General features: G+C 44.1%; 1 protein-coding gene and 1 non-coding gene across 2 annotated transcripts; one reads left to right on the forward strand and one right to left on the reverse strand.

Annotated features, from left to right (window-relative positions):
* Positions 1-23,504, forward strand: LOC136142208 (nuclear RNA export factor 3-like). Its single transcript, XM_065900229.1, is given in 21 exon segments — positions 1-7; positions 5,835-6,009; positions 6,230-6,383; positions 7,007-7,090; positions 7,198-7,302; positions 7,427-7,507; positions 7,613-7,682; positions 7,837-7,925; positions 8,048-8,155; positions 8,320-8,429; positions 9,307-9,343; positions 9,709-9,777; positions 9,863-9,918; positions 10,061-10,168; positions 10,275-10,333; positions 10,442-10,557; positions 10,653-10,695; positions 11,302-11,374; positions 11,913-12,095; positions 23,085-23,239; positions 23,344-23,504. Coding segments are annotated over 21 exon segments (2,043 nt in total).
* TRNAG-GCC (transfer RNA glycine (anticodon GCC)) lies at positions 1,873-1,945 on the reverse strand. Its single transcript has one exon. It is a non-coding gene; the product is annotated as a tRNA-Gly (tRNA).
* Positions 23,505-25,602: the final 2,098 nt, after the last annotated feature.

Raw genomic sequence — 25,602 nt, forward strand, 5'->3', positions numbered from 1 at the left:
ATGCAAGGTAACTTTTAGTAGATTTTTCTTTCCCTTTCCCAAATAACATTTTTCACTGGAGAAAATTCAGAAGTTGGAGGTCTGTGCCACCTGGTGAGCATATCTGGAATGGCAACTTGGATGTCGCATAGCAGGAAGCCTTGGCAGGAGGAAGGGAGAAAGGTGCCCATCGGATGGTAATATCTGGAAGATTTTGTGGCGAATGAAGCATTAAGGGTGAGTTAGAGCCCAGGTACATTAAGTCTAGTGGCAAGAATTTTCTTCAGCCCCTTCCTCCCAATAGTGACAGGAAACGTTTATATGTATAATTGAGAGACAAGGGTAATGTGAAAAAATATATAGATTTATATATAAACAGAGTTAAGTCACATACATAATTTCTTTGCAATGAAATTCCCAGCTAGATATATACTATAGTGTTATAAAAATTTGCATCATTTATTCTTCTGATTTCAAATTAATATCTTTCTTTCCAAAACTAATGAAATGCAGGAATGTGTATATGCTAGAGAAAATATTTTTCTATTTGTTTTCATCTTTTTACAAAGCAAGATGTATATTGTTGGTAATTTAGTTTATATTTCCCAGATGTATTTCTCTGTGTACAGTACTATATAAGTAAGTTTACATGAATATACTTATTCTTCCAAAATTTACTCACAATGTGTATACATACTATGTATACATATGTTATATGTGTATGCTTATGTGCATATGCATATGTAAATATATGTACCCATACATACATGCATATATAATTGTTTTTGTATTTGTTTAATCTTTATATGTTTGTGATTCATAGTTGTTATTTAAATTTTTTAATAGACTTTAAATGATGTTCTTTTACTAATCAGATATATTTATATAATATAATGTTAAACATTTGGCTATAAAATATGTTCCAAACACTTTCCCAATAATTCGCATTCCTTTATATGTGACATTTCTGTTTGGGAGACATGGACTTTTTCTAACTTTCCTTCAATTTCTCTAATTAAGTTTGTGACAGAGTTAAACGCTTTTCTTGGGTCACGTATATCGTTTTGGTTGTCGTAGTGTCAATGCCACGCTGATAGGGTACTCAAACAGCCCTCTCCCCCATGTCTTGATCTTGAAGGGGATGTAGATGAAATCTACTCCCTTGAGCCTGGAGGCCTGGATATGGGGCTACAGAGATTGAACTGTCCTGAGGAATTTGTGTGGGGCTCAGGTTGAAGCAGAGGAAATTAACCTCTATGGAGGGAAGGAAATGATCATTTACGGAATTATTTTAGGCCAGAGGCACTTTACATGGTGTTTCCTATAAGCAAACAAATATTCAAATATTTTCCCCAGTATTCACCAATGTAGAATTTGGTCTAAAGCTCTTTTCCATTTTGCCCTGAAGCCATCAAGGCTTTGAATTTAGAATTCCCAGTGGGCTAGTATTTGATGCAACCCTATGTATTACTCATTTTTTTCTGTCATAGCTGTGTTATTTTTAAATTTTAAAAATCCATGAAAATTAAAGCAATTTCTGTACTGTCAAAAGAAAAAAATTAAAAGTTTGAAAAGCTTGGAGACAACATTTCAAACAGTATTACAGATTTTGTGCTCATGTGCAATAACAAACAGGATTTCTATTTATCAGCAGAGAAAGGAACAAAAGATAACCACAAATAATTCAATTCATCTAAAAATAAAAATGCTTCTTCAGTAAAGATCTGGAAAGATGCCAAACCATTAACTGAAGAAGCAAAAATCGAAAGATGTCATAATAAATGAAAAAAACAATTTGCATAAAATTGCTTATGAAATTGAAAATTTTTATTTATTTATTTATTTGTTTGTTTGTTTATTTATTTTTGCACCTTGCAGCATGCGGGATCTTACTTCCCCAAGCAGGGATCGAACCTGTGTCTCCTGCATTGGCAGTGCAGCGTCTTAACCACTGGACCGCCAGGGAAGTCCCTGTAATGGCAAAATTTAAAAAGAATATGTACAGAACTGCATAACTACACAAATGTTTTAAGTTAGGTATTCATGTCACCTAAAGAGAAACACATCTGGAAAATGTGCACCAATCCTTTTACATTGGATATCTTGGGTATCTATGACTCATGGTAAGGGGATCACGTAGATGGAAGGTGCAGAATTATTTTTATTTTCTAAGTATACATTTTTAACGTTTAAGATTCTGTGATTAGGCTAATCTGTCAAGAGGAACACTTGAAAGGATCTAATAATCAACTAACAAAAAAAGTTCATGTATATTTACCATGTTATCAAAGAGTTCACATGATACTGTTTCATAAAAAGTCATAATTTTCAACTTTTGACTTGACAGTGTATCTGTGTGTTCATATGCATTTCTGTCTTACATTTCCCTCACCTCAGATGTTCACACTCTCATGTGCAGATTTTTCTTCACCTCGCTCAGGCATTGGACTTCAGGGCATAGAGATCTAGGAAGGGAAGGAGGGCAAGTGGTGGAAAATTCCAGAAGGTATTGGAAAATTCCACAAAGTTCTGGCTCATAAACTGGAGCCCAGGCTCCTCCCTCCTTCCCTCTTTACAAATCCCTCTGATTTGAGACTTTCAGAGCTACAGTTGTGGTTCTAGCCACTAGGGGATATCTGCCTAAAGTAACTACATTTTTTTTAAAAAAGGAGAGGCTACGCATTTTTGTTTGTTCTTTGTTCTCACTGTCATTACAGTGATCCACCAAACTCTGTTTGATATTTCCTTTATATTTTCAAGTGTCTTTTGTTGTTGTTTTGGTATTATCTCTCTGGAATGGGTTAGAGTTAATTCTAGCCATTTGATTATTTTTAGACTATTCAGTTACTTTGTGTAAACTTCAGAAAATCCCCTATACTGCACCAAGAATTTAGTAAAGCTATGCATGGAGAAGTCATCTTCCATTCCATAGAGCTCAATTCCAGTCTCTGTTTCTCTAGGTAGCATCTGAATGACCCTAGACAAGCTCCAGCACCTCAGTAAGCCTCAGCAACCTTGGAAAGTTGGTGATTCTGATATCAGAGTCCCCTTGTGAGGAATTCATGAAAGAACAGAGGCAATGTAGCAAGTACAGAGTCTGGCCTACAGCCGGCACACAGAGTTATCTGGGTTTGCAGAATGAAGGAACACAATGTAGTGTAGCTGATCCAGAGTCTGGCATACAGAGCTCCTTGTGTTTGTAACCAGAAGTATCAAGGTCCCCTAAGCCTCCTGATTCCAGATGGCCTCCTCTGCAAGGGTGATACAGTTGGAAAGAGTTCCCTGGGTGTTAGGTTGGTAGCAAACTCAGGGGGCAGTAATTACAGGACGTTAAGTCTCCTCTGGCTCCCAGGGCTCTCCTCCTCTGTGCCCTTGGGGAAGGGACTTCCTGTTAGGACTCCATCTTGTTTGTGTGGCTCTGACAAAGTGGTTTGGGGCTTGCACTCTCCTTCTTCGGAAGCCCTTCCTGATATTCTCCAAACCTCCAGCTCCAGACCCACAGATTCTCTTCACGAGCAGCCTGTGAGGAGGGTGGTGACAGATCACTGCCTTCAGGCCACCCCATGGGTGAGTTGATTAGCATGAGACCTTTTCCTCAGATCTCCATAGGGCAGGAGGGGTTCTGAGTTTCCTCCCTAACCCCAACGCACAGGACCCCAACCAGCTGACCCCCCTTTAGAGAAGGGGTGGAGAAGGCCCAGGCTGACTAGTTTCCACTCTCTTGAGGAAATGGTCTCTGACACTCCCATCCTGATTCCACATGGAAAACCTCCCCTCCTATGGAAATGGCCATAGCTGAGGTGAATTTTTTCCCCTGGTTAGGGAAAAGGCCTGATTCATGTGACCTAGGGCTTGGAGAGTGGAAATGGTCCCCTAGGCGGGGGATGGGGTTAGTATAAGCTAATATTCTTTGGATTAATAATAGAGGTGGGAGAGGGGAAGAAAACCCACTATTACCCTTGAATCTTACTTTAACTAGGCAGGGTAAATTGTATTAGCCCAGAAAAGGTTCTTGAGGCTGGCTTTATTGCCCAACATATGATCTATTCTGGAATGTTTGAGGAGTAGTTGCTATGTGAATTGTTCTATGTCAATTAAATACATTTGTTAATTGATTTAAGTCACATTTTAAAATCTCCTCCCTCTAGCTGAGTTTTTCTCTGCCACTTTATTGGTCACTCAGTGAGCTGTGTTAAAATTTCCCACTGTGACTGTGGATTTCTCCATTTGCTGTTTATTTCTGTCAGTATTTGCTTTGCATATTTTGGCTTTGCCTTAAGACATGCATACAGATTCAGAATTTTGTATTAATATCTTGTTATTGCAATGCACCTGTTATCATAAGGAAATCTCCCTCTTTCTCTTATAATGTTTTTTTCTTTAAAGTGTACCTTTTCTTTTACTAATGTGGTTATACCAGCTTTCTTTAGGTTAATGTGGAGAAGGTATACATTTTGCCATTTTTTCATTTTCAGACTTTCCTGATGATTAAATTTTGCATGTGTCTCTTTTAAGGAGCATTTGATGGAAGGTTTCTTGTCCAGTCTGATAATATCTGTCTTTCTATTTGGAATATTTAGCCTGAAACTTTTTAGGTAAAAATAGATGTAATTTGGTTTATGTTTATCATGTTACTGTATATTTATTTTTGCCTCTTCTAAGTTCCTTTTCCTTTCCTTTCCTTTGAAAGGGTTAATATTTTGTAACTGTTAAATTGTCACCTCATGTGGCTATCTAGTTAAAAATTCTTTTGCCATTCTGGTGGTGCTTACCCTTAAGATTACAATGTACATTTTTGCCTTGTCACTGTCTCATATTAGTTAATTATCTCTTTAGAACTCCTCAGACAATTATGGGACCTTGAGACACTTTGATTCCATACACTCCCTCCAAATTTATTGTCATGCATTTTCATTCTCTATATATTTAAATCCCCAGAAGAAATTACTATCATTGTGTTATATAATCAACACTCATTTAAATTTGCCTACATATTCACAAATGTCATTTGTCTTTCTTTCCTGTATCTATGCGCCTCCAGGTGGGATGATATTTCTTCTGCCCAAGAAAGAGCTTATAATATTTCTTTTAGTTTGAGTCTTCTGGTCACAAATTTTCCAAGTTTTTGTTACAGGATGAATGCCTTTTCTTTAAGAATGTTTTTCTTTAAAGCATACTTTTTCTCCAGTTACAATAATACTGTTACACTGAGTTGATACCTTGTTACTTTTGGAAACTTCTCAACCAAGATCTCTTCAAATACCACTTCTCCACTGTTCCCTCCCGTTCTTTCCGGGACTCACATTAACCATGTGTTAGGTATGTTCACTGCATCTCCTTTAATTATCTCCCCCTCGCTTTTGGTATTCTCCATGTTATGTCTCTCCAGGCTCCATTCTGGATCTTTTCATTGGACCTATTCTTCATATCTCTAATTCTTCCATCAGGCAGGGAGATCACCTTTGACCCTTGAACCAACACACCAGGCTAGATTTCAGGGTAGGTTTTATTGTCCCCCAAGAGCAGAGCAGAGAAGAGAGAGTTAGAGATGAAAAGTCACTTGTCCCAGGTCACATAACCTGAACCAAGCAGAGCAGGGACTAACAACACAGACTAAACCCTGGGTCCAGACCCTTTCCTCTGTGCTTGTTTTCTTCTTGGCTGTGAATGCTGCCTACCTCTCATTTCCTGAGAAGCAGAAACACAGTGAAGTCTCTCAGCCTTTTTTTTTTCTTCCTAACTATGATAATTTCCTATTTAGATTTTAAAGTTGGTGGTGTCTCTTCATTAGCCGTGATATTTACCCAGGAATTTTTCTGGTACTGAGACCATTGATGTGATATTCTCAATTTCAGGGTACAATAAGCAAGTAACCTCCTTACAAAGAAGAGCCAGATGCTGGCGTATTTACCAAAGGAGGTATAACAATTGGTCTGAACAAGTCAGGTCTGGTATTCATCCTTCATCCCAGCAGCAGCAAGATAGAGAATCACTAAGAAGTGATGCTCACGTGGACACCCAAGCAAGATAGTAAGTGACGAGGCAGCATGGCTGACCAGTATGAACCAGTGAAAAACAAAACCTTGTAGTTAAATATGTCATTCTTCTCTCTAACCTGGAAGAGTGAGGAATGATGGGATCAGGTTAACGGTTGAGCAGTCTTTATTGTAGCTCTGCTATCATTGGGGAAAATGTAGAGAAGACTTCCCAAGACTATACGGACCACTTTCTTCTCTCCACTTCCCCACAGTGCTCCCTATGCCATTCCATCCTGTCATCGGAGAGGCAATTTTCAGGAACAAGACGAAACCCATGTTAACAAGGAGACAGAGCAAAAGCCTCCAGAGAGAAGAATGGAGAGAAACAGGCAGGATGAGACCTTGGGGAGCTGGTTCAAGATCAGAGTGAGTGTGCTGGCTAAATGGACCTAACATGTAGAAGAAGATGACAGAGAGAGTCATGTTGGGCGCGTGTAGAGATGCTGGGAACTTTTCTCTCGTGGCAGTGGAGTTGGTAATCTGTCTTGTTATTACTAGGAGTTAACTTCCTAGATCATGTGAGGGCAGGTTCAGAGAAGCAATATAAAGGGAGCAGACTGACTGCAGGGAGCATGGGAGAGGCTGTCTAAAAGCAAAGGAGGAAACTACTGCCAAGGAGATGGAGCAACTCCACACCAGAAGACGCAGTTTGGCTCAAGCTGAGTGTGGGAGGAGGTTGAGTCTCTGGGGTCCTCGTCAGAGGGGCGGGCTAGGTCTGCCTTAGGTAAGATCTCTTAGAACTTTATAAAAGTAAGTACATGTGAAAGATATGAAGTCGATTATTTCAGGAGAAGTATTTAAATGGAAAGAAAGGGTATTTAGGAAGTCCATGTCTGGTGTAAAAGTTAGCGATAACAGATATTGTCCTATCTTAAGAAATTACCTAAAGCCTGAAAAAAGGTCCTAAAGCAAGACACAGCTGGGTCTTATCTTACCCTTGGATTCCATTGTATCACTTTTCTTTCCCCAATTATTTCTTTGGCTCCTAGATTCCCTTCGGTATTAAATATGAAGAGAAGTGGCTGCTGAATTTGATTCAGAAGCAATGCAGTGTCCCCTTCACCCCAGTCGAAGTAAGAGAGGACATTGAGGCCGATGAGAGGAAACGGGGTAGATGGCAGGCCCAGATGAGAAATGGCTCTGGTCTCATATTATGCTTCTCTTGTCACTCTCCCTACAGTTTCACTATGAGAAAATGCAGGCCCAGTTCTTCGTTGAGAATGCCAACATTGCCTTCGCACTGAAGAATGTCAACGGCAAGATTTACAATGAGGCTAATGAAAGGGTATGTATCAAGGGCATGAGCAGGGCTAGCTGGGGGCAAGAGGGCAGGACAGGGGCATGGTCTTGCTTGATCCCAGGGCTCAGATTTCCTGGAGCTTACCCAGCCCCTTTTGTGTTCTCAACAGATATCTATCTTTGTTGATCCCTGTGATGCACCCCACTCTGTGCTGAAGGAGCTGAGGTCAGAAAAGGTGGAGCAGATAAAGGTAATGCAGACTCAACACAACCTGTGCACTCACAGCCAGACCCACCTATTGCCCCCGATCACCACCTCAGCCTCAGGCCCCTGAACCCCATCCCTAACTCTGCAGCTGCCCGTGAAGGAACAATATGATGCCTCCCAGCAATCTCTTGACATCCAGAGAGTCCGCTCTGACCCTGGTATGGCTACAGCAGTAATTGTAGAGCAGGTGAGGGCAGAGGGGTCTGGCTGGAAAGGATACTCAGGAATGGTAACTCGGGGAGGGGTTGGTGCTGGAGCTGTACCAGCCAGGAGCCTCTCAGCCCCCGTTTCCCTCCTCCTGTCTTCCTGGAGACTTGATGACCCCTGATACTGGAATGGCACGAAACCCTAGAACTGGCATGGCCGCCTCCCTGCAGATCCGTCCAGGGAATATGCCCAAGGTGAGGACCTTAGACCCGATGTTGGAGCAGGTGGTGATGGTGGGAGAGATTAGGTAGAAGAGGCAGATTTGTCTCAGGTATCCCCTGCTGGGGTCCTCACTCTAACTCTTTCCTCATCATAGCTTTTGGCCTTGGACCTGAGCAATAAGAAACCCTACCAGCTGCACAGCCTGTCCAACACTATGCCGAATGCTTCCAACACCAAGAACTTGAACCTCTCCAACACTGAGGTGAGGTGTGGTACCCAGATCCGTCTTTGAAGGGAAGGTGGGAAGGCTCATGTGGTGGTGACAGAGGAAGGGAAATGGATTTGTAGGAAAAGGAAGCGACTAGGGGTGCACGGCCATCCTGGCTCTGTTTCTCTGGCCCATGTGGTTCCTCCTCATAATCACAGGTGAAGTCTGCAGGGGAGATGGACAAGGGTGAGCGGCTGGAGCCAGAAGGGATGTGTGCAGACAGAAGCCCCCTGTGCACCACCTTCCCTGATATGTCAACCAACATAAGGTCAGATGCATCCTCTGTCACCCGGTGGCAGCCTGAGCTACTCCCGAAAGTGCCCGTTTGCAAGGGGCAGCTGACGTGGACCTCAGGGAGGACTACAGGCCCTATGCTCTCCTCTCTGCATCACAAAGCTGCCAAAGTTTCAACCAGCACCCAGTGGGCCCCCAGCCCAACATGTGCATATTTTACATTCTTACGTGCTGTGTCTGAGCCATTCTGGGGCAGGTGAAGAGCTGCAAATGGGGCGCCATTTCCCCTTTCTCCTCTCTTCTTCCGTTACCCCCACCACGGGAGAGCTTCTTTCCCTTCCCTTTGTTTTCTCTCTCTCCCTTGTGTCTAGGCCCATATGTCTCTCTCATCTATCCCCTCGTACCTTCACTCCCTTTCTGTCTTCATCCCCCTCCATCTCCCTCCCTGAGCCCCACCTCACTCACCTCCCTGCCTCAGCACCCTGGGCCATCCAAGGGGGAAGTCCAGGTCTTGGTCCAGGTCTTGGCAGAGTGCTGGACCGCCAGTGAGGTAGCAGAGCCTCGGGCACACACCCCATTCCCTCTTCTCTCCACAGCCTTCAGTGGGGCCCTGGAGGAAGGAAGGGAGGGGAAGGAAGCCCTGAAGCATGGGTTTGAAATGCTGGTCCCAGTGGCACTGGAGAAGAGAGTCCAGGCAGTCTGCGGGGGAGCTACCCAGGGGAAGGAGAGGAAGGGAGGGAGGGAGGCGGGGGGGGAGGTAGGGCCTGCTCTCCCTCTGTGTCAGTCGATGGGGGACGTGTTCAGGGCCCTGGAAGCCTGGGACGCTGTGGTGTGGGTGTACTTGCTCCCATGAGGAAGAAGGTCACCTCCACAGTTTCACTGACTTTTCTGTTTTGTCTTGATTTTGGCAGCTCCATCCTGGAATTGTTCCCCAAGTTACTAACCTTGGTAAGTGTATTCCTTGTTTACTGACTCCTCTAACTGGCACTGACAGCACCCACAAACTACTCTGAACCCCATTAGGTCTTGCCCCAGTTACAGTTTTGAAACTGACCCTTCAAAGTCCTGGGTGGAGGGGGATGGTACAGTCCCTGTGGGAACCTGACAAACGCTCTGGATCTTCTACAAGCACATTCTTCATAGGCTTTGGGGAATCCATGGTGATGATCCAAACTGTAGTCCTGCCCATGGAATTTCCAGGGCCCTTTCACCACTGACCTCTGACCCTCACCCTCTCTTGGGCCCATCCTTTTCCCTGATCATCCAGCACCACCTCCTGGTCTGCACTGCTGACATCCTCTTCTCTTCCCCAGGATGACCAGGAGACATCCGCACTGGCTAAGTGTGGTATTGAAGCCTGCAAGCGCTTACCAACCTGCAAGGTGAGGACGGAGGATCAAGCCGGGTTTTAAGTGGTGCCTGAGAAGGGGGTGTCAGCCATGGTCCTGAGGACTGTTTTGATTCCAGGGAAGCTACTTTGGTTCTGATGAGCTGAAAGGCCTAGTCCTGCAATTCCTGAAGCAGTAAGTACCTCAGGGAAGCTGAGCAAGGGGGGAAGGGCTAGGACAGGTGAGGCCACCTAAGCACAGGTCTGCTCAGGGGAGTTTTCAAGTTCATTTGAGGTCCAGACCACAGAGATAGACTGTCTTCATTGCTCCTCCTTAGGTACTACTTGATCCATGACTATGGAGACAGACAGGTTCTCGCGGGTGCTTATCACGAGGAGGCCTGCTTCTCCCTGACGATTCCCTTCCACCCCAAGGACCCAGCCCCGTGAGTATCACGGCACAGGCTGTGCTCCTGGGCCGTGTGGCTCCCCAGCAGACACAGGCCAGCTCCTGCAATCACCCACCACCCACTGTTGCTCTTTGTCTCCTAGAAGCAGGTTGTGCGAGTATTTCAAGGACAGCAGGAATATGAAGAAGCTCAAGGACCCCCGTGAGTGTGTGATGGGAAGACTGCGTGGGAAAGGGTGGTGAAGGAGTCAATCATAGGGCCCAGGGCGTGGCAGCCCCTGACCTTCGCTCGCTTCCCCTCCCCTCACAGACCTGCGGGTCCAGCTGCTGAAGCACACAAAACGTGTCATTGTGCACACCCTCTGTGTGTTGCCCAAGACTCAGCATGACTTCAGCTCCTTCGTGGTGGACACGTGGTTCCAGACGGTAAGTGCCTGCTTCCTCCCTCGGGTGGGCCCAGGAAGCCGCAGGTGGGTGGGAGGTGGAGGTGGTGACTGGGCGCCTGGGCTCTTCCCTTTCAGGAAACAATGCTCTGCTTCTCCGTCAGCGGGGTGTTCAAGGCAGGTGAGTGTGTGTAAACCCCCAGCGCAGATGCCCCACTGCTGCCTCCCCCTGGCCAGGCTCACACCCAGAACCACTCAGCTTCCCTGACCCCTTCCCTTCCCTTCGCTTTCTTTCCCCTTCCATTCCCTTCCCTCCCCTCCCCTCCCCTACCCCTCGCCTCCCCTTCCCCACTGTGTTCTCCTGCCCTCAGGCTTCCCACAGACAACCCCGGTCTGAGCTGTGTCCATGCCTGTCTGCCCTGCACACCCTGGGCATTGAGGGCACAGGCTGTGGATTTTGGTGGCTCTCATCCCAGATTCTTACTCTGAGAACTTGGGCCATTACTCAACCTCTCGGTTTCCTCATTTGCAAAATGGGGCAGTAGTATCCACCTCTTGGGCGGCTGTGAAAAATGCATCCCGTGAACTTGTGTAGTGGTCGTCAGGGGCCCTGTCACTGGGTGCAGACTGCTCCTATAGATGCCCTCCCCATTCCCGACACCCTGGCCCCCGTGAACAACTGCCCTCTCAGCATGAGTGTCCAGTCACACCCTGATTGGGGACCGCCGTGTGAGCGTGTACAGCACATGCAGCTGTAAGGGGTGCTGTTGTTTGTTTGCTGTTGAAGTGGAAGGAAGTTCTCAGGGCTGTGTGCGTGCCTTCACCCGGACCTTCATCGCTACCCCTGCCGGCTCCTGCAGGTGAGAGCCCTGTTGTGGGCGGGAATGCCCATCCCCGCCTGGGGCTCAGGGGCGTGGGAATGTGGTGGCAAAGACCTTAGGTTTACTCAGTATTGTGGAAAGCCAGCAGGGGGATCCCAGGAGCAGTGTAGCCTAGTGGTTAAGAAGAACATGGGCCTGGAATCGGCCTAAGCGTTCACTCCTTGACCCAACACTCACTCGCTGTGTGACCTTGGTCAATTCACATGACCTCTGTGTGACTCAATGTCTTCTTCTGAGAATGGGGATCAGACTGTCCACCCCTTGCACTGTGGTAAAGGGTAAATGCGAAATTGCCCCTGGTTTGGGGATGAACCTATAAATCAAGTGAAAGTGGTAGACAGTCTCTCCAAAGGTGGGCTCTGTAGCGAGGGGTAGAGGTACCAGTCAAGGAACCTGGGAGACAGACACAGGAGGGACGTGGAAGGAATCTGGTTGCTGAGTGCCAGTGGGAGCAGAGTCAGTACTGGGGGTGTGGGTGTCCATCCACCAGTTGTCTGAGGGCCCATTTTTCCTTCAGTCTGTGCATCGTGAATGACGAGCTGTTTGTGAGGGATGCCGACCCCAGTGAGACCCAGAGTGTGTTCTCCATCCCACTGCCTACACCCACCTCCAGCTCCATGCACCCCCTCTCCCAGCAGCAGCAGGACATCATGCAGGCATCCTCCACCCCATCTGAGATGAACCGCTAGTGGTCTCAGAAGTGAGTGCTGGGGTTGCATGGGGATAGGAGGGAGCTGGGAGGAGTAGAGGGGTGATTAATGGGAATTTTCAGGTAATTATTTTAAATCTATTTTTCCTTACAAACGTTTACTTGTGAGAAATACCCTAATTTCATACTAATACATTTCCATGTATTGTAAAATACAGGTATCCTATCTTATATGCTGTTTTGAAACTTCTTTTATTATTAGTGCCAGCATAGTTTCTTCTCAGTATATGTGAAGCTACATTATTCTTTCTAAGATCAATATATTAAACAATTGAATTCCAGGAAGCCATAAGCTGTTATTGATAGGCATTTAGCTTTTCGCCTCTTTTTCAGCATTACATGCAGTGGCATCTGCTCATTCTGGTACATACATGTTGGTAAACTTGAAGGCTTGCTCTTGTAGCATAGATGTAGCAGTGAAGTTGTGTGGTCAAGTGTCTCCAGTTTGGTCCTAAGGGAGGTCATCTATCCTCCCCCACTAGAGGTGCTTTCAGTACAATGACTAGACTATACCAGAGCTAAAAATTTCTTTACTCTTCAAAAAGTGAATTCTGAGAATTCAGAGATAAGAAGAAATAGACCTCTAGGGTTTCAGGAAGGTGAAGGTGGACAGAAGTCAGGTGCCCTGGGGTTGACACTCACGGCTGCTGGCTCTGCTCACATCCCAATTCTTTCTCTTTACTTTCTTCAGTCCAAGGGCAAAATTCCAGATGTGACCCTCATCCACTGACCTGGGATCTTGAGAACAAATTTCTGCAAAGGAGCCTTTAGATGTCAGTTTCATCCTCATCGTATTTGTCACCTCTCTTCTCTTAACTGAAGCCATATCCATGACTAAGCTTGCAGTCCAGCTAATCAGGAAGCCAAAGTTTACCGTGTAGGCCTGCCCATTGGTTTTTATTTTTCCAACGCATGATCCTTGTTCATCTTTATATTAAAGAGTAACATTGCACATTGTATGCTGTGTGTCTTGTATTGCTTTTCCCCTGACCCAACCATGAGTTAGTGGGGCCAGGACCAAAAGGTCCCATCTCCCACATCATCCCTGGCAGTCTCTAGCATTTATATCCAACCTACACAGTGCTTGAAAATTATAGAGTAAGGACTCCATTCCTGGACAACACTAAAATCCACGCTTTGCCTCCCGATAACCTTCTCCCCACCACTTCAGTACTCACAAGTTGTGACCGTTCTGATGTTCACTTCTAAAAACAAATATAAGGGATTTAGCAAGTAAAGTACCATATTTACTCCATTAATTATGGATTTCTTAATTATTTAACAGGTCTAAAACTGTGTTAACATATTTATTAGTTTCTTAGGTTCTGTACCTAAGACTATTTTCCCCACAACTCCAGTGTTGTTTTTTTTAACTTTTATATTTTGAAATAATTATTGATTTACCAAAAGTTGCAAAAAATTGTGTAGAGAGGTCATGTATACCCATCACTCACCTTCTCCTAATGATAACACCTTGTATTACTTTAGTACAGTATCGAAACTTAGAAATGGACATTGGTAGAATTCACTGAGCTTACCACAATTTCGCCATTTTACATGCACTCATTTGTGTGTTAGAACACTTGTGTATAATACTTATATATTTAATAATTCCATGCACTTTTACCAGCAGTGTAGGTGTTCTATCACCACAAACAAGATCAAAAACTGTTTCATCACCACACGTTTCCCTCATGTTAGCCTTTATAGCCACACCCACCTTCTTCCTGATCCCACATCCCTAAACTCTGTCAAACACTATTATAACTTCCTAAATGTCATAGAAATGGAATCATATAGTACACTACCTTTAGGAATGGATTTCTTTCACTCAGCATAATTCTCCTGAGATCCATCCAAGTTGTAAAGTGTGTCTATCGTCTGTTCCTTTTTATTGCTGAATAGGATTCCACGGTGTGAATGTACCACAGTTTGCTTACCCATTCCCCCGTTGAAAGACATCTGGGCTATTTCCACTTTTTAACTATTGTGAGTAAAACTGTGATGAACTTCATGTAAAGGTTTTTGTGTAAACATAAATTTTCATTTCTCTGGGTAAATTGCCCAGAGTGCAACTGCTGTATCATTTGGTAATCGCACGTTTCGTTGTGATAAACCTGCCAAATTGTTTTCCAGACGGCCTGTACCACTTTGCATTCCCTTTGGCAATGTGTGAGTGACTCAGTTTATCCAGTGTTGCCTGCATTTGGTTTTGTCACTCTTTTTTTCAGCCATTCTGATAGGTGGGTTTAACATTTCATTGTGCCTTTAATTTGCATTTGCATGATGGCTAAAGATGTTGAATAGCTTTTCCTAAGCCCATTTGCCCTCTGTTCATGTCTTTCATCCATTTTATAATTGGATTAAGAGGCAAGAAGTTACCTCTAGAGAGCTGCCCTGGCTCTGGCTAACAGGCAGAGTAAGAGAATGTGAGGCCCCTCGAGACTCACTTTTCTTGACAGGGAGGGCAGAAGTGGGGCTGAAGCTATTAAATGTTCCTCAAATTAGGACTGAACTTGGATATGGAACAGGATTAAGAGGTGGGGGCATCTCTGGGTCCATCTGTGGAGATCTGGATAGGGCAGAAAAAGACGGGGGATATGGGGTAGAGGAAACACAGTGGAAGGAGGGAGATACGGGGGGATGCCTTCTAAACGATGCTAGATTCATCACTCTCAGCCTGCTCAATGGAGTGCAAGAAACTATTCTCCTAGACGTGTGGTTTTCAACTCTGGATATCCATTAGGATCCCCTCGAATGCTCAGATTCAACCAACTGAATCAGAGCCTCTAGGGATAAGCCCAGTCATCAGTATCTTTAAGGTTCACCCCAGTTGATTCTAATGAGCTGTCAAACTTGAAAACCTTATCTGATGGTGTATTAGTTTGCTATGGCTACCATAACAAGACACCACAGGCTGAGTAGCTTAAACAACAGAAATTTATTTCTCACAGTTTTAAAGGTTAGAAGTCCAAGATCCAGGTGTCCACAGGTTTGTTTTCTTCTGAGGCCTCTCTCCTTGGCTTGCAAATGGCCTCCTTCTTACTCCTTCTTCACATGGTTGTCCCTCTGTGTACATACCCTGGTATCTATGTGTCTTAAACTCCTCTTATAAGGAAACCAATCATATTGGATTAGTGTCAACCCTAATGGCCTCATTTTAATTTAATCACCTGTTTAAAGGTCCTATCTTCAAACACAGTCACATTCTGAGGTACTGGGGGTAAAGCTTCAACATATGAATTTGGGTAGGACACAGTTCAGTCCACAACAGATGGTATGAGAAATACCTGGGTCTGAGAAATTCATCTCCCTTTTAGCCACCTTCCTGGAACTACTATACAGCACTTCTGCCATCACCTCATTAGGTAGAAGTCGGTCATGTGACCATTCTTGGCTGCAAAGGAGGCTATAAATGTGGTCTTTTACTGGAAATATTACTCTCCCAAATAAATTTAGGATTCTTTTATTAAAAAAGAAGGAGAATAGGTATAGAACATAAGCTACACTTTCATACCCAAGGCAGCTAGAAGCACTACCTCAATTATCATGTCCTTTCTACCCAGTTTTCCAACCACAGTTTTCATGGGTTTAAACAAAACTGCTGCTTCAGAGACACCTGAGCTCACTCTCCCATCCTCCCAAATCCCATGTCCCAGACTATGCCTGAGTCCTCACAACTTAGCATGCTAAATCTACGTCATTCACTCACTCAGTCATTCATTCAACAAATATTTATTGGTTACCAATGATATGTGAGGCACTGTGATAGGCACTGGAGATAAATCAGAGAACATGACAGACAGGGTCATGGTTCTCATGGAGCTCACATTCTTCAGGGGTTGATACACTCAAGATTTGAGAGCCATTAAGAAAATAATATGGGAAAATGTGACAGAGAATGACTAGTGTGGGGAAGGCAAGGAAGGATTTTCTGAAGACGTAACTTAGATTTAATATTGAAATAACAAGAAGTACACAGTCAGCAGTGGGAAGATATAGGATCTGAGCCCTCGAGGCAGAGGGAAGAGCAAAATGAAAGGCCCTAAGATATGGGCAAGCTTGGCAGTTTTAAGGAACAGCTTGTATGCAGTGTGTATTGGGAGGACAGTGTTAGAAAATGAGGTGAGAATGGTAGGAGGGGCCCAAACAGAAGGTCCTGTGGGCCATAGTAAGGACTCTGGGTTTTGTTCTTATTATGATGGAGCCATTGCGTGCTTTCTGAAATGAAGGGAAATTATTATTAAAATCTGCTTTATTAAAGCTCATTCTAAATGTTCCTTGGAGGACAGACGGAAATAGAGCAACTGTAAGATCAAGAGACAAGATTAGGAGGCTACTACACACGTGACAGTGAGAGGTTACAGTCTCATAGACCACAGTTGTAGCAATGGAAGGGGTGAGATGGGGTTTGAAATGAGACATATGTTGGAAGAACTGAACTTGTTGATGAAGTCCACGTTTGTGGTAAGGGTTGGAGAGGAATTAAGTGTGTCTCTTGGAATGTGGATTTTTTTCAGCTGGGTTAGGGCGGTTTTCTTCGATGGGGAAATGAATGGAGGACCAGCTTTGGTGCTATGTCAGCAAACTGACAGTTCTGTTTTGACCATGTCGTTTGTGGAGCCTATGAATAATCTGGGTGGGGAGCATGTGGTTGGATGTATAAGTCAGGAGATCCTGAGAACATTCTTGGCTGTGGCAAAAAAACCCCAAAACAAACAAAAAAAAAACCCAAAACAAACACAAAAAAACAAGCATGTAAGCAAGCAAACGAAAAACTCAACTGTACAGTTCAATCTGAAAATACAGGTTGATTCCACATATGAGCATGACACAGCTCTGGATTCTGGAAGGGATACAAAGACATATTAAAAACCAACTTCACTGAGTTATAATTTGTGTTCAACATAATGCATCCATCGTTTTTTCTTTTTTCTTTTTGGCTGTGCTGTGCAGCTTGCAGGATCTTAGTTCTCCAACCGGGGATCTAACTGGACCCCTCGCAGTGAGAGCGCCGAGTCCTAACCACTGGACTTAGCTGTAAGCCTAAGGCTCTGGCCTGCCAGGGGTTACAAACTGTCAGAGAAGAAAGATATATGTGTGGAATATAACTATCATTCATCCACTTATTCATTCATTCATGCACCTAGTGCATGTCAAGCTTAGTGCTAAGAAGGGAAGATAGGACCATGAACAAATTCAGACAATGTCTCAGTCTTCCTGAAGATTAGGAGTCAAAATAGAGAACTGCAAGTGGCTCTGGTTGCTAAATAGTAAGGGAGGTATTTGGTGAGATAATTGGGGCCCCGAAAGGTCTAACCCCAGTGCACAGACGCAACTCTTCCCCTTCGGCATGTCTCATTGACAATGCTGTGGCATGACCTAGAACATAGAGCTGTTAGAATAGAATAAGCCTGAACATTCTGTGCATAAATGGCTGAGGAAACAGCTTTCCAAACCTTCCACCCAGCAATCAGCCCTGATTATGTGCAGAAGTAGATCTCAATTTCATTTAATTCTCACAGTTGGAGTTGTATGACTAATTATTTTGTCTCTGTATCTAATTAAGAAGCTGAGGTTAAGAAGGGTCAAGTATCTTGGAATCTTCCAATTCAAGAACATGGTATATCTCTCCATCTATTTGTATCATCTTTAATTTCTTTCATCAGTGTCTTATAATTTTCTGCATACAGGTCCTTTGTCTCCTTAGGTAGGTTTATTCCTAGATATTTTATTTTTTTTGTTACAATGGTAAATGGGAGTGTTTTCTTGATTTCACTTTCAGATTTTTCATCATTCGTGTATAGGAATGCCAGAGATTTCTGTGCATTAATTTTGTATCCTGCAACTTTACCAAATTCATTGATTAGCTCTAGTAGTTTTCTGGTAGCATCTTTAGGATTCTGTACGTATAGTATCATGTCATCTGCAAACAGTGACATCTTTACTTCCTCTTTTCCGATTTGGATCCCTCTTATTTCCTTTTCTTCTCTGATTGCTGTGGCTAAAACTTCCAAAACTATGTTGAATAAGAGTGGTGAGAGTGGGCAACCTTGTCTTGTTCCTGATGTTAGTGCAAATGCTTTCACGTTTTCACCATTGAGGATGATGTTGGCTGTGGGTTTGTCATATATGGCCTTTATTATGTTGAGGAAAGTTCCCTCTATGCTTATTTTCTGCAGGGTTTTTATCATAAATTGGTGTTGAATTTTGTCAAAAGCTTTCTCTGCATCTACTGAGATGATCATATGGTTTTTCTCCTTCAATTTTTTAATATGGTTTATCATATTGATTGATTTGCATATATTGAAGAATCCTTGCATTCCTGGAATAAACCCCACTTGACCATGGTGTATGATCCTTTTAATGTGTTGTTGGATTCTTTTTGCTAGTATTTTGTTGAGGATTTTTGGATCTATGTTCATCAGTGATATTGGCCTGTAGTTTTCTTTCTTTGTGACATCCTTGTCTGGTTTTGGTATCAAGATTATGGTGGCATCGTAGAATGAATTTGGGAGTGTTCTTCCCTCCGCTATATTTTGGAAGAGTTTGAGAAGGATAGGTGTTAGCTCTTCTCTAAATGTTTGATAGAATTGGCCTGTGAAGCCATCTGGTCCTGGCTTTTGTTTGTTGGAAGTTTTTTTTTGGAAGATTTTTAATCACAGTTTCAATTTCAGTGCTTGTGATTGGTCTGTTCATATTTTCTATTTCTTCCTGATTCAGTCTTTGAAGGTTGTGCATTTCTAAGAATTTGTCCATTTCTTCCAGGTTTTCCATTTTATTGGTAAAGAATTGCTTTTAGTAATCTCTCATGATCCTTTGTATTTCTGCAGTGTCAGTTGTTACTTCTCCTTTTTCATTTCTAATTCTATTGAATTGAGTCTATTCCCTTTTTTTCTTGATGAGTCTGCCTAATGGCTTACCTATTTTTTTAATCTTCTCAAAGAACCAGCTTTTAGTTTTATTGATCTTTGTTATTGTTTCCTTCATTTCTTTTTCATTTATTTCTGATCTGATTTTTATGATTTCTTTCCTTCTGCTAACTTTGGGGTTTTTTTGTTCTTCTTTCTCTAATTGCTTTAGGTGCAAGGTTAGGTTGTGTACTCAAGATGTTTCCTGTTTCTTAAGGTGGGCTTGTATTGCCATAAACTTCCCTCTTAGAACTGCTTTTGCTGCATCCCATAGGTTTTGGGTCATCGGGTCTCCATTGTCATTTGTTTCTAGGTACTTTTTGACTTCCTCTTTGATTTCTTCAGTGATCACTTCGTTATTAAGTAGTGTATTGTTTAGCCTCCATGTGTTTGTATTTTTTACAGATCTTTTCCTGTAATTGATATCTAGTCTCATGGCATTGTGGTCGGAAAAGATACTTGATACAATTTCAATTTTCTTAAATTTACCAAGGCTTGATTTGTGACCCATGATATGATCTATCCTGGAGAATGTTCCATGAGCACTTGAGAAAAATGTGTATTCTGTTGTTTTTGGATGGAGTATCCTATAAATATCAATTAAGTCCATCTTGTTTAATGTGTCATTTAAAGCTTGTGTTTCCTTATTTATTTTCATTTTGGATGATCTGTCCATTGGTGAAAGTGGGGTGTTAAAGTCCCCTACTATGAATGTGTTACTGTCGATTTCCCTTTTTATGGCTGTTAGTATTTGCCTTCCAGGTCACTTATCCGTTCTTCTGCCTCAGTTATTCTGCTATTGATCCCATCTAGAGTATTTTTCATTTCATTTATTTTGTTGTTCATCATTGTTTGTTTCATCTTTAGTTCTTCTAGGTCCTTGTTAAATGTTTCTTGCATTTTGTCTATTCTATTTCCAAGATTTTGGATCATCTTTACTATCATTTTTCTGAATTCTTTTTCAGGTATACTGCATATTTCCTCTTCATTTGTTAGGTCTGGTGGGTTTTTATCTTGCTCCTTCATCTGCTCTGTGTTTTTCTGTTTTCTCATTTTGCTTATCTTACTGTGTTTGGGGTCTCCTTTTTGCAGGCTGCAGGTTCCTAGTTCCCGTTGTTTTTGCTGTCTGTCCCCAGTGCCTAAAGTTGGTTCAGTGGGTTGTGTAGGCTTCCTGGTGGAGGGGACTAGTGCCTGTGTTCTGGTGGATGAGGATGGATCTTGTCTCTCTGGTGAGCAGGTCCACATCTGGTGGTGTGTTTTGGGGTGTCTGTGAACTTATTATGATTTTAGGCAGCCTCTCTGCTAATGGGTGGGGGTTGTGTTCCTGTTTTGCTAGTTGTTTGGCATAGGGTGTCCAGCACTGTAGCTTGCTGGTCGTTGAGTGAAGTTGAGTGCTGGTGTTGAGATGGAGATTTCTGGGAGATTTTCGCCATTTGATATTATGTGGAGCTGGGAGGTCTCTTGTTGACCAGTGTCCTGAAGTTGGCTGGCTCTCCCACCTCAGAGGCACAGAACTGACTCCTGGCTGCAGCACCAATAGCCTTTCATCCACACGGCTCAGAATAAAAGGGAGAAAAGTAGACAGAAAGAATTAGTAGAAGTAGGAAGAAAGAAAGAAAGGAGGTAAGGAAGGTAGGAAGGAAAAAAGAAAGAAAGAAAGAAGAAAAGGAAAGAAGGAAAGAAAGAAAGAAAGGGAGGGAGGGAGGGAGGGACAGTGGAAGGAAGCAAGGAAGGAGGGAAGGAAGGGAAAAAGTAAGAAAGAAAGAAGATAAAGTAAAACAAAATAAAATATAATAAAGTTATTAAATTAAAAAATAATTATTAAGAAAAAAAAATTTTAAATGGACAGATAGAACCTTAGGACAAATGGTGGAAGCAAAGCTATACAGACAAAATCTCACACATAAGCGTACACACACACACTCACAAAAAGAGAAAAAGGGGAAAAATCATAAATTTTGCTCTCAAAGTCCACCTCCTCAATTTGGGATGATTCGTTGTCTAAAGGAGGGAAGGAAGGAAGGAAAGAAAGAAAGAAAGAAAGAAGATAAAGTAAAATAAAATAAAGTTATTAAAATTAATTATTAAGAAAAAAATTTTTTAAAAAAAACGGACGGAGAGAACCTTAGGACAAATGGTGGAAGCAAAGCTATACAGACAAAATCTCACACAGAAGCATACACATACACACTCACAAAAAGAGGAAAAGGGGAAAAAATCATAAATCTTGCTCTCAGAGACCACCTCCTCAATTTGGGATGATTCGTTGTCTATTCATGTATTGCACAGATGCAGGGTACATCAAGTTGATTGTGGAGCTTTAATCTGCTGCTTCTGAGGCTGCTGGGAGCTCAGCTTTGGATTTGGCCCCGCCTCTGCGTGTAGGCCGCTGGAGGGCGTCTGTTTTTCACTCAGACAAGACGGGGATAAAGGAGCCGCTGATTCCGGGGCTCTGGCTTACTCAGGCCGGGGGGAGGGAGGGGCGTGGAGTGCGGGGCGAGCCTGCGGCGGCAGAGGCCAGCGTGACGTTGCACCTGCCTGAGGCCCGACTTGCGTTCTTCTGGGGAAGTTGTTCCTGGATCCCGGGAACCTGGCAGTGGCGGGCTGCACAGGCTCCCCGGAAGAGGGGTGTGGATAGTGAGCTGTGCTCGCACACAGGCCCCTTGATGGTGGCAGCGGCAGCCTTAGTGTCTCATGCCCGTCTCTGGGGTCCACGATTTTAGCCGCGGCTCGCGCCCGTCTCTGGAGTTCCTTTAAGCAGCACTCTCAATCCCCTCTCCTCGCGCACCAGGAAACAAAGAGGGAAGAAAAAGTCTCTTGCCTCTTCGGCAGCTCCAGACCTTTTCCCGGACTCTCTCCCGGCTAGCTGTGGTGCACTAACCCCTTCAGGCTGTGTTCATGCCGCCCACCCCAGTCCTCTCCCTGCGCTCTGACCAAAGCCCGAGCCTCAGCTCGCAGCCTCGCCCACCCTGGCGGGTGAGCAGACAAGCCTCTCGAGCTGGTGAGTGCTGGTCAGCACCGATCCTCTGTGCGGGAATCTCCCCGCTTTGCCCTTCGCACCCCTGTTGCTGTGCTCTCCTCCGCAGCTCGGAAGCTCCCCCCTCTGCCACCTGCAGTCTCCACCTGCGAAGGGGCTTCCTAGTGTGTGGAAACCTTTCCTCCTTCACTGCTCCCTCCCACTGGTGCAGGTCCCGTCCCTATTCTTTTGTCTCTGTTTTTTCTTTTTTTCTTTTGCCCTACCCAGGTACATGGGGAGTTTTTTGCCTTTTGGGAGGTCTGAGGTCCTCTGCCAGCATTCAGTAAGTGTTCTGTAGGAGTTGTTTCACGTGCAGATGTATTTCTGGTGTATCTGTGGGGAGGAAGGTGATCTCCACGTCTTACTCTTCTGCCATCTTCCCCTCGTCCCCCACCACGTTCTTCTGTCTTTAAAGTGATCTGTCTGCCAACCTACTGAAGGTAAAGATTATCGAAGATACAGGGAATGAGTCCTGCACTGAGCTGAGTCCTTTGACCTTGGAGCAGAATCATCTAATACCCAGGGAGTGGATGTGACAAAATGTAATTGGTGGTGTATAACAGTTTATGACATCTGGAAATTGTTGCCTTCTGAAAGATATTTTGGGAGGAGACCTTCAAGATGGCAGAGGAGTGAGATGTGGAGATCGCCTTCCTCCTCACAAATGCATCAGAAATACATCTACATGTGGAATAAATCCTACAGAACACCTAATGAATGCTGGCAGAAGACCTCAGACTTCCCAAAAGGCAAGAAACTCCCCAGGCACCTGGCCGTGTGGCTGACAGGGTCTCCAATACTTCCAGGTAGGTTTCTGGACCTGCTGTGGGCACTGTGAGGCCAGCTTAGACTCTGATCTGTCCTTACTCTGGCGTGTACTTGCCCCCAAATTCCACAGTTGCCCCCGAGGTCCACAGCCTCAATTGTGGGAACACTCATTGTCTATTCAGGTATTCCACAGATGCAGGATTTACCAAACTGATTGTGGGGATTTAATCTGCTGCTCTTGTGGCTGCACGGGGATATTTCCCTTTCTCTTCTTTGGTCTCACAGATCCTGGGGTTCAGCTTTGGTTTTGGCTCTGCCTCTGCATGTGGGCTGCCCTCAGGTGTCTGTTCCTCACTCAGGCAAGAGGGGGCGAAAGCAAGGGCTGATTAAGGCCCACCTGCTCACTAAGGCCAGAGAGAGGAAGGGATACAGCTGTCACAGTAAGAATGTGTGGGGAGTGCCTGCGGCAGCAGAGACCAGCAGGATGTTGCCACAGTGTGAGGTGCGCCATGCATTCTCCAGTGGAAGTTGGCCCCGATTGCAGGATCCTCGGCAGTGGCAGGCTGCACAGGCTCCCAGGAAGTTGTGGGCAGTGACCCGTGCTTGCACACAGGATCCTTGCTGGCAGTGGCAGCAGTCGTGGTGTCCTCCTGTGGGGTCCGAGATAACAGCTGCGACTCCCTCCCTCCTCTGGAGCTCACGTAGGCAGTGCCCTGCCATCTGTGGGCACATGGAGCAGGAAGTTCCTATGGTGGGCCCACCCGTCTCCTTGCATACCCCGCAACAATGGTCTCTTGCCTCTCTGGCAGGCCCAGGGGAGGTGTGGACAGTAACCTGTGCTTGCACACAGGATTCTTGGTGGCTGCAGCAGCAGCGTTAGCATTTCATACCCGTCTCTGGTGTCTGCGCTGATAGCCGTGGCTCGCGCCTGTCTCTGGAGCTCATTTAGGCGGTGCTCTGAATCGCCTCTCCTTGCGCACCCCGAAACAATGGTCTCTTGCCTCTTTGGCAGATCCAGACATTTTCCTGGACTCCCTCCCAGCTAGCTGAGGTGCACTAGCCCCCTTCAGGCTGTGTTCACACAGCCAACCCCAGTCCTTTCCCTGGGGTCTGACCTCCAAAGCCTGAACCTCAGCTTCCAGCCCCCGCCTGCCCCGGCGGGTGAGCAGACAAGCCTCTCGGGCTGGTGAGTGTTGGTTGGCACCCATCCTCTGTGCAGGAATCTCTCAGCTTTGCCCTCTGCACCCTTGTTGCTGCGCTGTCCTCTGTGGCTCTGAAGCTTCCCCACCACCAGCCCCCATCTCTGCCAGTGAATGGGCTTCGAAGTGTGTGGAAACTTTTCCTCCTTCACCGCTCCCTCCCAGAGGTGCAGGTCCCATCCCTATTCTTTTGTCTCTGTTTTTTCTTTTTTCTTTTTCCCTACAGAGGTACTTGGGGGAGTTTCTTGCCTTTTGGGAAGTCTGAGGTCTTCTGCCAGCGTTCAGTAAGTGTTCTGTAGGAGTTGTTCTACGTGTAGATGTATTTTTGATGCATTTGTGAGGAAGAAGGTGATCTCCAAGTGTTATTCCTCCTCCGTCTTGAAGGTCCCCCCGCCACGGCTGAGAGCAATTTTAAAAGTAGATACACAGATTTCTTTTCTAGAGTTGCTAATTTAATAGGTCTGGGATGTAGCATGGGAGCCTGCATTTTGAAAAGTCACCCCACGCGTTCCTAAAATCAGTTAAATTAGAGAAACCCTAACTGGGATAGATATAAAAATTGTTGCTTATTGGTCTGCCTGATGAACATTTCTTTTAATCTTAGTTCATGTGTTTTTAAACAACACGAACACTAGTAGCATAGAATATGAAACAGTTTAGAGTTTTACTTTCAATTCATGTAGAAAAATACATACCATATATTTATATGTTTTAATGAAATCACATGCTATATAGTCAATCCTCTGTATCTGCAGGTTCTGCATCCTTGGACTCAACCAACTGCAGATAGAAAATATCCAGGGAAAAAAATTCCAGAAACTTCCAAAGAGCAAAACTTGAATTTGTCGCATTCCAGCAACTATTTACATAACGTTTACATCTTATTCACAGCTATTTACTTACCATTTACATTGTATTAGTTATTATAAGTTATCTTGATGACATTTAGAGTATATGGGAGGATGTGCATAAGTTATATGGAAATACTACACTATTTTATATAAGGGACTTGGGCATCTGCAGACTTTAGTATCTGCGGGGCTCCTGGAACAAACTCCCTGCAAAGACAGCTGTATATGGTTCTTCCACTTGCTTTTTTCCCCCCCTTTAAAAATATTCCTTGGATAATTATTCATGTCAGTAAACATACAAGTATTCATTCTTTTTTTAAAAAAATGAGATAGAATTTATATATAACGTTGTTTAACTTTAAGGTGTACAACATGTTGATTTGATACATTTATATTTGGCAATATGATAACCACCATAGCTTTAGTTATAACCTCTATCACATCACATAATTATCATTTCTCTTTTGTGGCGAGTACATATAAGATCTAATCTCTCAGCAATTTTGAAGGATAATACCGTACTGTTGACATAATCACTATGCTGTGCATTAGATTTCCAAAATTTATTCATTTACTGGATGCAAGCCTGTACCCTTTAACAACATCTCCCAATTTCTCCACCTGTAGCCCCTGGTAACTATCATTCTACTCTCTGTTTCTACGAGTTTGGCTTTTTTAGAGTCCACCTATAAGTGATATCATACAGTATTTGTCTTTCTCTGTCTGGCTTATCTCACTAGGCACACATCCTTT

This window comes from Phocoena phocoena, chromosome X, assembly GCF_963924675.1.
Source record: "Phocoena phocoena chromosome X, mPhoPho1.1, whole genome shotgun sequence".
Taxonomy (NCBI): Eukaryota; Metazoa; Chordata; class Mammalia; order Artiodactyla; family Phocoenidae; genus Phocoena; species Phocoena phocoena.